Source organism: Gorilla gorilla, chromosome 6 (assembly GCF_029281585.2).
Source record: "Gorilla gorilla gorilla isolate KB3781 chromosome 6, NHGRI_mGorGor1-v2.1_pri, whole genome shotgun sequence".
Taxonomy (NCBI): Eukaryota; Metazoa; Chordata; class Mammalia; order Primates; family Hominidae; genus Gorilla; species Gorilla gorilla.
In genome coordinates, this window is record NC_073230.2 from 45673279 (window position 1) to 45687545 (window position 14267).

The 14267-nt window shown below is 38.5% G+C and overlaps 1 protein-coding gene across 7 annotated transcripts in view; it reads left to right on the forward strand.

Moving 5' to 3' along the window:
- The window catches only part of STARD3NL (STARD3 N-terminal like), a 52564-nt gene extending 38706 nt beyond the window's left edge, over nucleotides 1-13858 (forward strand). For 4 of the 7 annotated variants that reach the window (XM_019031262.4, XM_019031265.4, XM_019031266.4 and 1 more), the window contains 5 exons: nucleotides 162-215; nucleotides 325-442; nucleotides 2703-2798; nucleotides 11992-12064; nucleotides 13110-13858. In XM_019031262.4, coding sequence (XP_018886807.3) covers nucleotides 162-215; nucleotides 325-442; nucleotides 2703-2798; nucleotides 11992-12047 — 324 coding nt within the window. In that variant the 3' untranslated portion in view covers nucleotides 12048-12064; nucleotides 13110-13858. The remainder of the gene's footprint in view (nucleotides 1-161; nucleotides 216-324; nucleotides 443-2702; nucleotides 2799-11991; nucleotides 12065-13109) is intronic. The other 3 variants (XM_019031267.4, XM_019031268.4, XM_063708476.1) reach the window with 1 other exon arrangement.
- The last annotated feature ends 409 nt before the right edge of the window (nucleotides 13859-14267 follow it).

Genomic DNA, 14267 nt, shown 5'->3' on the forward strand with positions numbered 1-14267 from the left:
TCTAGGGGAGAGAGACTGAGTGATATGGGAAGGAGCCAGGCTAGGCACAGGTTTTTCAGGCATTGCCTGCCCCTGGCTCAGACAGGTCTCTTGTGAAGAGGGAGGTACCTTCACAGTGTGAGATGCCTAGTGTGAACAGTGCTGGATTATGTGTCTTGCAGTTGACAACGGCAGTGACCAGTGCCTTTTTACTAGCAAAAGTGATCCTTTCGAAGGTATGGCCTACCACTTTTTCTATACAGTTACCATCTTCAGTGATGAAGCCTCGTTTTTCAGTGTGAGTTTGTGGTAATTGCATTTCCCTTTCCTGGTCATATCTTCCAGCTTTTCTCTCAAGGGGCTTTTGGCTATGTGCTGCCCATCATTTCATTCATCCTTGCCTGGATTGAGACGTGGTTCCTGGATTTCAAAGTGTTACCTCAAGAAGCAGAAGAAGAAAACAGTAAGTTCCTCTCAAAGTCAGCCTCCTGAGGCGGACTGGGTACCAAGCTGGGAGGAAGAGATGTGGTTTCTTGGTGTGAATGGGGCTGCAAATGGGTAGAGTTAGGCAGTGGTGGGGTCTTCATTCTTTAGTGGCTACAGCAGAAATCGAGAGAAGGGTTGGGTGGATGAAAGGGTAAGTAACAGAAAGCAGCTCCTCTCTCCAGCTATCAGGCCAGGCTTCCCCTGGAAGAAAATGTGAACACTGCTGAAAAGGGCATTCAAGCAATAACAAAAAATAGCCAGCACTTTTTTCTCCCCAGACAGCTTGTTCTTTTCTCCCTGTTAGCAATAGGCAGGACAGTAAGCATTTTGTGCATGTAAACAGAACTGTGCTGTTTAGGGTCAGAGAAAATAAAACCAATTTTAAGTGAGTGGAAGCAACTATTCTAAATACAAGCCAGTGATTCTCCAAAGTCTCCCATTGTGATCCTTACAGCAGTTGGTGGCTTCAGATGGGCCGCTGTTAGAACAGTTAAATGCCTAGGGCTGGGGACCATTGGTGGGTTTAGGATGAAGATTATTCACAGGAGGATGACAGCAAGCCAGAGCGATGCTCAGCCTTTCACCATCCTCTGAGTAGCTGAGTCATAGCTAACAAGGTGTACTCATGAATCCTGCCAAAGCTGCTATAATCTCATCATGGCTTTCAATATCCCAGAATATTCACTAGGAAGGCCAAATGATTGATTAAGCTTTATGGTAAATTACCAAGCTGAAATTCTTCTCCACATAATGTCCTTAATGGAAGCCCACATGCCCCACCCACCCATCTTAAAGGTGAAACAATCAAAGCTCATTTCAGACACCCATGCAGTTTCAAGACATGCTGTTTTTATGCCTCTGCTGGCCATCTGGCTCAATTTGCCCTGCCTCATAGGAAAAAAAAAAGTATCTTATAGAAAGTTAAGCATGATTATAACTTCAAAAAACAGCAGGATGCAAAATAATCTTGCAAGTGGTTTTATTTTGGAAAATCTCATTTACATAGAAGAAATACATAAGAAAAGAATAATTCAAGAGTAGATTTTAAAAACCCATTAATCAGACTGAGTTGTACCTTCTATCCTATGCCGTCTATTCCTTTGTGAAAGTGTATTTTGGAGAAGTTATAAGTAGAGCTAATGAAAGTCTTTTTTAATTGTATATAAATATAAAACTGAACTTTGTTGAAAACATATGAACTATTACTATGACTGAGGCTTGAATGGTTATAGGATTAAACCACATTCAAAGTGACTAATAAAGCAGAACACACAATTAATGAAAATTTTAAATTAGCACTTATTTTCATTGTCAGTAGCATGTATGACACACGTACCTGGTATCTGCTATTTGGCCTGGTGCTTCCTCCGACTTTATCCTGAGGTTAACTCAGCTTTCAGTCAAAAGAACTTAAGTGTTGGTGGCCTTGCGTGTGTTAGTGTTCCTCAGCTGTCCACGTCCTGCTTTCTTACCTTTTCTTTGCTTTTTTAAGACACTTTTTTTCTTTTGAAACCTTCTGGTTGCATAAATATTTGTCATCGTGATTGTTCTTTATATATTTATAAAAGGCCATCCCTGTATTGCACTTTACATCTGGCATCTCTCTAACCAGATGTAGCCAGCAGACCATTTGTAGGAACTGACCATGTTTTTTATTTTACTTTGTGTTTTGGTTTTGATACTGTGCTTTTTTGTAGGAAGGCAGGTACTCACAAGGGAAAGATGTAAATACTGAGTTATTTATTCTAAGACAGGACCTCACTTTATGAAGTGCAATGGCACAATCATGGCTCACTGCAGCTTTGGCTTACTGGGCTCAAGCAATCCTCCCACCTTAGCCTCTCCAGTAGCTGGGACTACAGGTGTGTACTACCACACTCGGCTAATTTTTAAATTTTTTATAGAGACAGGGTCTTGCTATGTTGCCCAGGCTGGTCTCAAACTCCTGGGCTCAAGCGATCCTCCATCCTTGGCCTCCCAGAGTGCTATGATGACAGGTGTGAGGCACCATGCCCAGCCTCATGAGGCACTTATTTAAACTGCTTAGTTATCTGTCCTTACAGTATTGTTTGTCATTTGTTAATGAAACTTATTGTTTGGTTGAAACATTTTTAAAGTACCTCTTTTTCTAAAGGTATTTCATTGTAATAATAATACCATTTTATTTTACTTAATCTTGCCGAAAAGCTACCAGAAAGGTGACCTCATTCCCAACATCTGAATTTCTTCTCTTCCAGGACTCCTGATAGTTCAGGATGCTTCAGAGAGGGCAGCACTTATACCTGGTGGTCTTTCTGATGGTCAGTTTTATTCCCCTCCTGAATCTGAAGCAGGTAAAAAACTTGATTATTATTTGTGCTTGTATCTCTCATTCAAAGGCTCTGCTCTTCCTTCCTTTCCCTACCCCCTCTATTTCTCAATATACTTAGCTAACATCTAACACGCCAGGCATTAGGGATATGAAAATAGGTGAGACACGGTCTCACATGAAACCAGTGGTAAGACACAGAGTTGTAAAAATAAATGTCATGGAGGAGTGATTAGACACCATGGTTTGTGATGTGTACCTTAGAAGACACACAGACAAGGGGAAGCATCTCAGTGCTCTTATTATTGCGGTTCATCACCAAACCAACCTCCCTCTAGGACTCCCATGTCTGAGAATGGCAGCACTGTCCACCCAGTTGCCCAGATCAAACACCAGAGCCTCACTGTTGGCTCCACCCCGTTCTTATAGCTCACATCTCATCATTCACAAAGTTGTTTCCATCCTCTCTCCCTTATTTCTACCTCCATTTTCTCATTCAAATCCTGCCACTTCCTATCAGCTCCAACCTCATTTCAGCGTTACTTTCTGCAGTTTCTGCAAGAGCCTTTGTCTCCCTGCCTCCAATTTTGTCTTTCACTAACCAGCAACCAGAGTGCTCTGTTAAAAATAACAATTACACTCAGCAACAAAAATAAACAACCTGATTAAAAAATATGCGAAGGTTTTGATAGACATTTCTCCAAAGAAGATAAACAAATGGCCAATAAGCACATAAAAGATACTTAACATCACTAATCATTAGGAAAATGCAAATCAGAACCACAACAAGATACCGCTTCATACCCATTAGGATGACTATTACAAAAAGCAAAACCAAACAAAAAGACAGAAAATAAGTATTGGTAAGGATATGGAGAAATTGGACCCCTTGTGCATTACGGGTGAGAATGTAAAATGATATAGCCCCAGTAGAAAACAGTATGGTGTTTCCGTAAAAGATTAAACATAGAGTTACCATATGATTCAACACTTCTACCCCTGGGTATGTACCCAAAGGAAATGAAAGCAGAGACTACAGCAGATATGTGTATACCCATGCTCATAGCAGCATTATTCACAGTAGCTAAATGGTGGAAACAAATCAAACAGCTGTCAGCAGATGAGTGGATAAACAGCATGTATGTACATCCAGTGGAATATTATTCTGCATTAAAAAGGAATGGAAAGCTGGGCACAGTGGCTCATGCCTATAATCCCAGCACTTTGGGAGGCCAAGGTAGGAGGATCGCTTGAGCCCAGGAGCTCAAGACCAGCCTGGGCAACATAGGGGGACCTTGTCTCTATTAAAAAAAAAAAAAGAAAGAAAAGAATAGAATTCTGACACATACTATAACATGTATGAACTGTGAACACATTATGCTAAGTAAAATAAGCCAGACACAAAAGGACTGTCGTATGATTTCACTTAGATGAGATACCTAGAGAAGTCAAATTCTCAGAATGGTGATGATGGCTGCACAACAGCATAGATGAACTTAATGCACTGGATGGTGTGCTTAAAAATGGTTAAAGTGGTAAATTTTATGTTAAATATATTTTTATATGGTAAAAAAACCACTATTTTTAAAATTGCTAACACTTTTTTAAGTGTCAGGTGCTGTTCTAAGCTTTATTAATATTCACTCATTTACTCCTCCCTTGTCTGCTTATCTTCTGAGATACAGATCACAAACCATAGTGTCTAATCACTCCTCCATTACATCCATTTTTTACAAGTCTGCGTCTTACCACTGATCTCTTGTAAGATTGTGTCTAACCTATTTTCATATTCTTAATGCCTGGCATATTAGATGTTTGCTAAGTGCCTCCACTCTGTGATGTAAAACTCGTATTATCCCTAATGTAGAGATGAGCAAATGTGGCACAGAGAACTGAAGCAATTTACCCAATATCACACTAATAATAAGTGGTGTAGCTGGGATTTGAAGCTGGGGTCCAGTGCTAGAGTTCATGCTTATAACTGCTAAAGTATATTAGCCTCTTGGTGTTTATGAAAATATAGACTTGGTCATGCCAGTCCCCTGCTCAAAAGCCTTCAGTAGCATAAAGGATAAAGAAATCAGTAGATCTTAGCCTGGCTGGAAGTGCCCCTGTGAGCACTGTCACCAGTTGTCTAGCTTCTCACCTTGTGACTGCCTTCTGGTGTGCTGTTCATAGCTCTTCTGAAAATGTTGTGCTCTAGAGCCCTCCAGCCATTGTCCACCTTGCTGTTTCCATTCTGAGCATGATCTCCTCTGCAATCCTAGTGTTTGCTCACATGTTCCCATGTTCTTCCCAGCCATGCCTACCCTTCCCATCACTCCCGGCAGTCTTAGAACATCCTCAGCATGTTCTTTGGAACGTCTTCCACAGCCCTGTCATCCTGTGTTGTCTGCACTGCCTTCAGCGCTGACCTGGTCTGTTTCTACTGCTGGGTTGTAAACTTGAGTTAGAGACTACATCATTGTATTCCCTACATTAGGCCTAGTTAATATTTTAACACACACACACACACACACACACACACACACACACACACACACACACACAGTGGTAAAAGGGATTCCAGACAGAAAGAGCCATGAATGATTGAAGGTTACAGCAATGTGAAATATCAGTGTACTGGAGGAACTCCAAGTAACTTGAGATTCCGGACTATTGGTGTTGGATCTGAAAGCAGCATACGACACAGAAACATAGATCCAGATGAAATACAGATATGGATTTGTAGAAAATCTGTTTCTAAAACAGTAAAAACTAGAATTAAGTATTAAATTTTTTATTACCTCATAAGGATTATTTCATTGAGATGTTTTGTGTCATAGGACTTTACTCTTTGAAAAAAGGAAATTCATATTAGATAGAGTTCATGCATCTCTACTTCTTTTTCTAAGACTAATACAGGTTCTCAGTACTAATGTGTTTTCTTAACTAGAGTTCAGAACATAGAATAGTAGTGATACAAGGAACACAGCCTCAAGCATGCCTCATCAAACTTTCTAGTTCTGGGATCCATCTGCATTTCACCTTTATCATTTACCACCACCTAGTGGTACCCTGGAGCATTACCATTTCCTTGAGTTAGGAAGGTAAACAACAACAAAACATTTTCATGGTGTTCCACTGTGTAGCTGCTTTGTTTGACAAAAGACAGGTTACTAATGGGCAGAGAAGGAGTGGTCAGAGTGGACTACCTTATTATATTTGCATTGTCTGAATGTTCAATTTAGGAAAGAATTAAAAATGAAAACTGTTACTGGAATTAATATGCCTAGAAAAAAAAGACTACTCTAGAGCAAAGCTTTTCCCTTATGCCAATAGCTAAAAATTGAAGCCTTTCAGTAGCTTGAGGTTCTAAGCTGCTGTTGCCCTGCTACAGCACTGACTTCCCTGGTACACATGAGGGCGTCCGAAAAAGGCCTGATGTGCCTTTTTTTGTCTTTTTTTTTGTCTTTTTTTCCTCCACCACCAAATACGTTACCTGGCTTATATTAGACTTATAACTGTTGAAGAAAGGGATGAAAAGAAAAGGGAAAGAAATAGGAGGCACCATAAACAAAAATGTTAGCATTTTTCCTTGTAAAGGAGCAGCCTGAATTTTAGTATCACAGGGATAGCACGGTTTATTAGATACACTTGCAAAGGATATAAAAATAGTTTGTTTGCAGGCTTGCTTGTTGATCAGACCGCATCCTGCATCCCTTTGTATTAAATGGAAAGAATTAGGAAGCATGATCCTCTCTCACATGACTGGATTGAAATTATGTGTGGTCAGAGAGCTTAAGTGAACCAGTTATGAAGCTGAAGAAAGGGTAACTCTTCACCTCCTAAACCATGGAAAGATTAACTTAAAATGAGGAATTGCTCAATTGCAGAATATAGCCTGTCCTGTGCAAGTCTAGATAAGGCATTCATTACAATTCTAAGTTGCCACCTCCCCAGAGTAGCCATGCATCCTGGTTTGCCTGCAGCAGCCTTGCCTTCTTCTGGTTGCCCCATATAGTTATTATTAGAAGCCCTTGTATCTCTCAGCAGTGTTCTTGTTTAGGTGATCATTTCTATAATCGCCCTATGTGTCGTGAATAGATTTGAAACACAGCTTTTTCCACCTTTTAATTAAAATTTTTAAAATTATTGAAAAGTCATTGCCAGGGATACTGAATAATATTGACTTTTTAAAAAAGCTTGATTGAGGTGTAATTTGCATATAATAAAATTCATCCATTGTAAATGTATAATTGCATGATTTTTAGCAAAATTTATAAATTTTTAATCAGTATTACAATGTAATTTTGGAACAGTTTCATTACTTGAAAAACTTCTTTCATGCTCATTTGCAGTTAATCCCCACTTCTACCTCTAATCCTAAGTAACCACTGATCTTCTTTGTATCTTGACATATTTACCTTTCCTGGGCATTTAATGTAAATGTAGTGATATGATACATGGCTTTTTGCATCCAGCCTCTTGCTTAGCATAAGGTTTGAGGACCAACCATGTTGTAGCATATATCAGTGTTTTGCTCCTTTTTGTGGCTGGGTATTATTCCGTTATATGGATATACAACATTTTGTCTGTATCCACAAATTGATGGACATTTAGATTGTTTCCACCTTTTGGTTATCATAAGTAAATCCAGCTATGAACATTCATGTACATGCCTCTGTGTGGATGTTTATTTTTGTAATTCTTGAACAGATTTCTAAGAGAGGATTTGCTGTGTCATGTGGCAAGTTTCTGTTTAACTTTTTTTAAAATTGTCAAACTGTTCTTGATCGTGGCTGTTTTTATTTTACGTTCCCTCCAATAATGTACAGTAGTCCTTTCTTATCCACAGTTTCACTTACCTGAGGTCAATTGAGGTCTGAAAATATTAAATGGAAAATTCCAGAAATAAACAGTCCATAAGTTTTTAATTGTGTGCCGTTCTGAGTAGCATGATGAAATCCCACACTCTCCTGCTTCATCCTGTCCAGAACGTGAATCATCCCTCTGTCCAGCAGTTCCACACTGTGTGCACCGCCCACCTGGTAGTCACTTAGGAGCCATCCAGGTTATCAGATCGACCATCCCAGTATCACAGTGCTTGTGTTCAAGTAATCCTTATTTCACTTAACAATGGCAAAGTAGTAATTCTGGCAATTCATATATGCCAAAGAGAAACCATAAAGTGCTTCCTTTAAGTGAAAAGGTGACAGTTCTCAACTTAATAAGAAAAGAAAAAAAAACATATGCTGAACTTTATCATGTTCGTCATATGGCAAACTTTTTCATAGGTATATATGTGTAAGAAAAAACATAATACTGATAGGATACAGTACTATCTGCGGTTTCAGGTATCCAGGGATAAGGGAGATTACTGTATATGCATTTCAGTTTCTCCATATATTCACCAATGCTTAGTATGGGGTCTTTTGGATCATAGCCCGGCTAGCAGATTTAAAGTGGTATCTCATTGTGGTTTTAATTTGTATGTTTGTAGTGATACTGAGATATTTTTCATGTTTCTATTATATGTAATTCATAAGTCTTATTTAGAGAAAAATCTGTCTCAAGTCTTTTGCCATATTTTTAATTGTTTTCTTTTTATTATTGAGTTGTAAGAATTCTTTACACATTCCAGATAAAAGTGCTTTCATATATGATTTACAAATATTTTTTCCCAGTCTATTATTTGTCTTTTCATTTCTTCCTAGAGTCTTTTGAAGCACAAGTTTTAAATTTTGATTAAGTGTAGTTTATGAATTGTTCTCTTATGGATAATATATTTGTGTTCATATCTAAGAACTCTTTAACTGTATGACATGAAGATTTTCTCCTACATTTTCTTCTAAAAGGTTTTTTAGTTTTACATCTTTCAATTAAGATTACAATACATTTTGAATTGATTTTCAAATATGGAGGAGGTAAGGGATTAATTCATTCTCTTGCTTTTGGATATTCAGTTGAACAGCACCAGTTCTTGAAAAGACAACCTTTCCCCATTGTACTGATTTGACACGTTTGCTAAAATCAGTTTACTATAAACTGATTTTGTGCCAAACCAATTTTTATTTTTTTAATTCTGCTTTCTTAAGGTGAATACTTATATGATTGATTTGATACTTTTTTTTCTTTTCTTATATAGCCATTTAAAGCCATAAATTTTCCTCTAGGAATTGCTTTAGTGATATCACATGAATTTTGATATGTTGTGTTTTCATTTGAATGCATTCCTTGGCTTTCAGCAGGTTGACACGGATGTGTCTGCATGTGGATCTCTTTGTATATATCCTAATCTGTGTTTATTCTCCTTATAAAATGTGTGGATTAATATTTCTCAGCCAATTTGAGAAATTTGAACCATTAATTCTTCAAACATTTTTCAGACATTTTCCTCCTTCTGGGATTCTCATTATATGGTTGATTGATATGCTTGATGTCTCTGAGCACTTCAACTTTTCTTCAGTCTTTTTCTTTCACTCAGAGATAGTTTGTTTTGACTGTCATTTTTTCCTGGGAATGGTCACACTCTCTTGATTCTTTGCCTATCTTGTGTGTTTTTTTTTTTTTGATGAAAAGTATTTTGCTGAAAATAAAGTAACTCTGGATTCTGATTTTTTTCCTGAAACATTGCTGTTCTTGCTCTTTATTTGTTTAGTAAAGAGTTATATCTTTATATAGCTGTGCTAAATCTGTGCTAAATCTGTGAAATCTATACACCCTGGGATGTGTGGCTGCTTCTGTCTTCTCTCAGTTTTTTGTTTTATTGTCCATTAATTCTTGCCTATATTTTTAAGCCTAGCTTCCTAGGAGTTACCCATGTCTAGAGCCTACTGATTAGGCAGAGCCTAGCTAGTGATTACACAGAGGATTGCACTCAAATACCTGGATCAAGGCTTCCATCCTCTGCCAGGTAGAAATGTACATGGGTTGGATAGCACCTTCAGCATTCAGGCCATTTTCAAGTCCTCCCCAGCTTTTACTTTCTGCTAAGTCCTTTCCTGCTCTCTCTGCGTATGCTTAGAGCTCAGGCTAATTGGCTGGCTTGGGCTCTCTTGGGTCTCCTCTGTGCATGGAGACAACACCAGCTGGGCATATGCTTGTCCCAGTGGTGACCACAACTCAGGCTCACAGAGTAGTTGGCCCTTTCTGCTCACCTGCCTCTGAATTTGTCACTTCACCGTCAGTGTCACTGGGCATGAGCGTGGCTCCCCACTCCAAACTAAGCGATCTCCCTTCAACTGAGTAGCTTTACTGCCAGTCCCCATGGCCTGCCTCACCCTAGCAGAACCTCCATGCCCGTTGAGCTGGGTACTGGGAGGTTGGAGAAGAACAGGAGCAGCTCCAGGCAAGACACAACTGCTATTCCCTGAATTCTGCAGTGTTTCAAACATAAACATTTCTCCAGTTGTTGTATGCTTTTGGTCATTTCTCCAGTGGTGAGATGGCTAGTTTTGCCCATTTTGCCACATTTTGGGGGTGCCTTTCAGGGAGAGGATTTATTGACTTCTTCACTTGGCCGTAGCAAGAAGTCCCTTTTAAAATATGTAAAGAAGACATACTGTTATGTTTTAATTAAGGGTTTAGCTTTATTTAGGACTCCCAAATAATTCCAAGACATGGCAACTCACTGTGGTTTCAGTGCCACTGGCCTAGCAGGTGGAAGTGAGCTTGGGAACAGGAAGATCTGGTGTGACCATCTTCCTCATCCTCCTTCCACAGTAAGGACAGGCAGTTCACCACCTCCTGTCTCTATGATGGACAGTGTGTTAATAGGGTAGAAAGTAAAGCCTTCAACAGTTAAGTCTTTACCTATTCATTTTACTACAAATTCAACCTAACCGTGTGACATTTATGAGGTTAAAATGTTTTCTTCAGATTATCAGGCATTCTTTCCCTATAACAAATTTGTTCTTGGCTATAATTCAGGTAGACATTCTCCTTAGGGGAAAAAAAATGTCCTTTTTAAAGTATGTTATCTAACAAGGTTCAGGCGCAGTTGAGAGAGGCTGCAGCTTTTACGTGTGAATTGATGGCATCTCTCGCCCACTACTTTGGTCTTCTCTCAGGGCCTCCTCTGCTTTTTTTTTTAATTCCCCTTCCCTGATTATGAAAGTCATGCATTTATAAAAGTGGAAAGAACAAAAATTAGAAATCACATATCCTTCAAACTATTTGGTAACATCAGTATTGACAGTTTAGTTTCCTTCTTGGGGTGGGTGTGTGTGTGTGTGTGTGTGTGTGTGTGTATGTGTGTGTGTCTGTGTGTTTAATCTCACATCATTGTGCCCATGCTGCCTATATTATTCATATTCTGCTTTTTAAAAATATAATTTAAAAATTATTAATAAAGTCAATTCAAGTTTATTGTAGAAATGTTAAAATATCCAGAAAAATATATAAAAGTTACATGGTTATTTTCTTCTACTCTTTCTCATTTGCACACATATATTTAGTTTTTAATTTTATCAAATGTGATCTCATGGCATATAAAGTTTTATTTGCTATACATTTGCTTTTACCTTACAGCGCATGCATTTTTTATGTTATAAATTCTATATAACCATAATTTTAAGTGGATACAAGATATTTTATGGAACTACAGTATTAACCTTTCTTCTATTCTCAGACACTTAGCTTTCTTTTCTAATTTTTAGAGAGAAGATCTACATAATGAATAATAAGCATTATTTCCTCAGGGATAGGTCTATCCTAAGGAAAGAATTCCAGAGTGGAATGACCAGGTCAAATCTAGGAATATCCTGAAGCTCATGAGACATTGATCCAGAAGGGCCAGACAGTGGTCACTGCCACAGTGCCCTCTCACTGCTCTCTCGCTCATCTGCCATAGCCATTGTTAGAAACACCTACATTCAATTATTTGTACCAAGCTCAACATTTTTGCGTGTAAAAAATATATGCAAGCTTGTCAGCAAAGAGGCAGAGGAAGAATAGTGATTGAGAATAGTTTTTGGTCTGCATGAATATTCTTAGTACATAAGTGAAATCCATTTTGACAGATTAGTGTAAGTGATAGATTATTGTTTAAAGGTTTTCCTGTTACAAGAAATAAAGTAAAGCTTACAAATAGCAGTTAACCTAAATCTCTTGAGGATTAAACATATGTTTAATGTTTTTATGTGTATATGTTATAATTTTAAACATATTTATTTATAATAGTTTGTTACTGTAATGGAATGAAATACTTTTTCTTTGTCCCCTTCTCCACCATGTAGGATCTGAAGAAGCTGAAGAAAAACAGGACAGTGAGAAACCACTTTTAGAACTATGAGTACTACTTTTGTTAAAGTAAGTGTTTGAAATGAAACCGTAACAACAAAGTAGTTAAGTATGGAGATTTCCTTTGAGTAGAGTCAAAGTAGAATTCAAAGAATAAGAGTGTAAGGATAGCCAGATTTATCTTGCATGAATTTATCGGTCACATTTTATTAATGCCAAGTGTCTTAACATTTTTTATACAGGTATACATTTATAAGGTTTGAAAATACATCAGATTTCTAAATTTCTAAAGAATAGAGATGAATTTATGTTAGTTTACTTAGCCAGAATGTCTACATGCCAGTCACATGTCATTGTTTTAATGACAGGTACTAATCTATGTTAAGAGGACAGCAGTCCTGTGAGATGCAGGTGCTGTTATCACCTCCATTTTACATTTGAAGCAGCAGAGACATAGAATGGGTCACTTATCCAAGGTTGCACAGCTAGACGAGGCAGCGCTGGGGCTCAGGCCCACACTTTCTGGTACCAGGTCCACTGCAGCCCCTCACTGGGACATTTCTCAAGGATTTTGGAGCCTCTGAGATGAAAGCTGCTGTACATCCAAAGCAGTCATGCTTAATGGGCTCCAAAGTGGAACACATCGTTAAATCCCTTTAAGTCATCAAAGAAAATCATTTTAACATCATAAATAGAAGGCAATTGAAGTAAATTGTAGTAGCAGCAAATCTGCCTGACAGTTTAACCACAGAAGGAAAAAGCTGCCAGATTGTGAGTCATTGGGAAGCTGGGATAGAAGCTGACTGGGTGGGAGAGGCAGCCAAGGTCACGGCGCATGGAGCCCCAGTGCCTGCCTCCTCACCCCCAGCACACCTCAGCCGCGTCTCTCCACCACAGTCATGTAGACACGAAGCAAAAATGTGGGCATGCTCGTAGTTGAGCCTTTTCTGAAATATTTTAACATGAATTCTAGTGTGACCACACCCATGGTCCTTCGTGTGTCTGTCACAGCCCCTTTTCAGCACACAGACTTTTATGTACATGTAAGGTGACCGTGGCATTTTGCCTTTTAATGCTATTTCTTAAATACTTTTGTCTTCTCTCTTTTTCTAAGTGTGAAAAACCCTCACAGAAAGTCATCGAGGCAAAAAGAGGCAGGCAGTGGAGTCTCCCTGCCGACAGTAAAGTTGAAATGGTGACGTCCACTGCTGGCTTTATTGAACAGCTAATGAAGATTTATTTATTGTAATACCTCACAGACGTTGTACCATATCCATGCACATTTAGTTGCCTGCCTGTGGCTGGTAAGGTAATGTCATGATTCATCCTCTCTTCAGTGAGACTGAGCCTGATGTGTTAACGAATAGGTGAAGAAAGTCTTGTGCTGTATTCCTAATCAAAAGACTTAATATATTGAAGTAACACTTTTTTAGTAAGCAAGATACCTTTTTATTTCAATTCACAGAATGGAATTTTTTTGTTTCGTGTCTCAGATTTATTTTGTATTTCTTTTTTAACACCCTACATTTCCCTTGTTTTTTAACTCATGCACATGTGCTCTTTGTACAGTTTTAAAAAGTGTAATAAAATCTGACATGTCAATGTGGCTAGTTTTATTTTTCTTGTTTTGCATTATGTGTATGGCCTGAAGTGTTGGACTTGCAAAAGGGGAAGAAAGGAATTGCGAATACATGTAAAATGTCACCAGACATTTGTATTATTTTTATCATGAAATCATGTTTTTCTCTGATTGTTCTGAAATGTTCTAAATACTCTTATTTTGAATGCACAAAATGACTTAAACCATTCATATCATGTTTCCTTTGCGTTCAGCCAGTTTCAATTAAAATGAACTAAATTATACTGTGTGCTGTTTTTTCAAACATGAATATTCCGCTTGATTCATGAGAAGTCAGGATGTCTGTTAGTTTTCTTTCATCATTCATTGTGTCATTGAAGAAAAACCTAATTGCCTGTAGTGGTGATGATGCTGGCTTGGGTAGAAACTGACCTTTTGTGCATATCAAGTCACTTCTGAAGGGGTGGCCTGCCCCTCCACACCTGTGGGTATTTCTAGTCGGGTGGGGCGAGAGACTGAGAAAAGAAATAAGACACAGAGACAAAGTATAGAGAAACAATAGTGGGCCCAGCGGACCGGCGCTCAGCACACCAAGGACCTGCACCGGCACCGGCCTCTGAGTTTCTTCAGTTTTTGTTCATTATTATTTTCATTATTTCAGCAAAAAGGAATGTAGTAGGAGAGCAGGGTGAT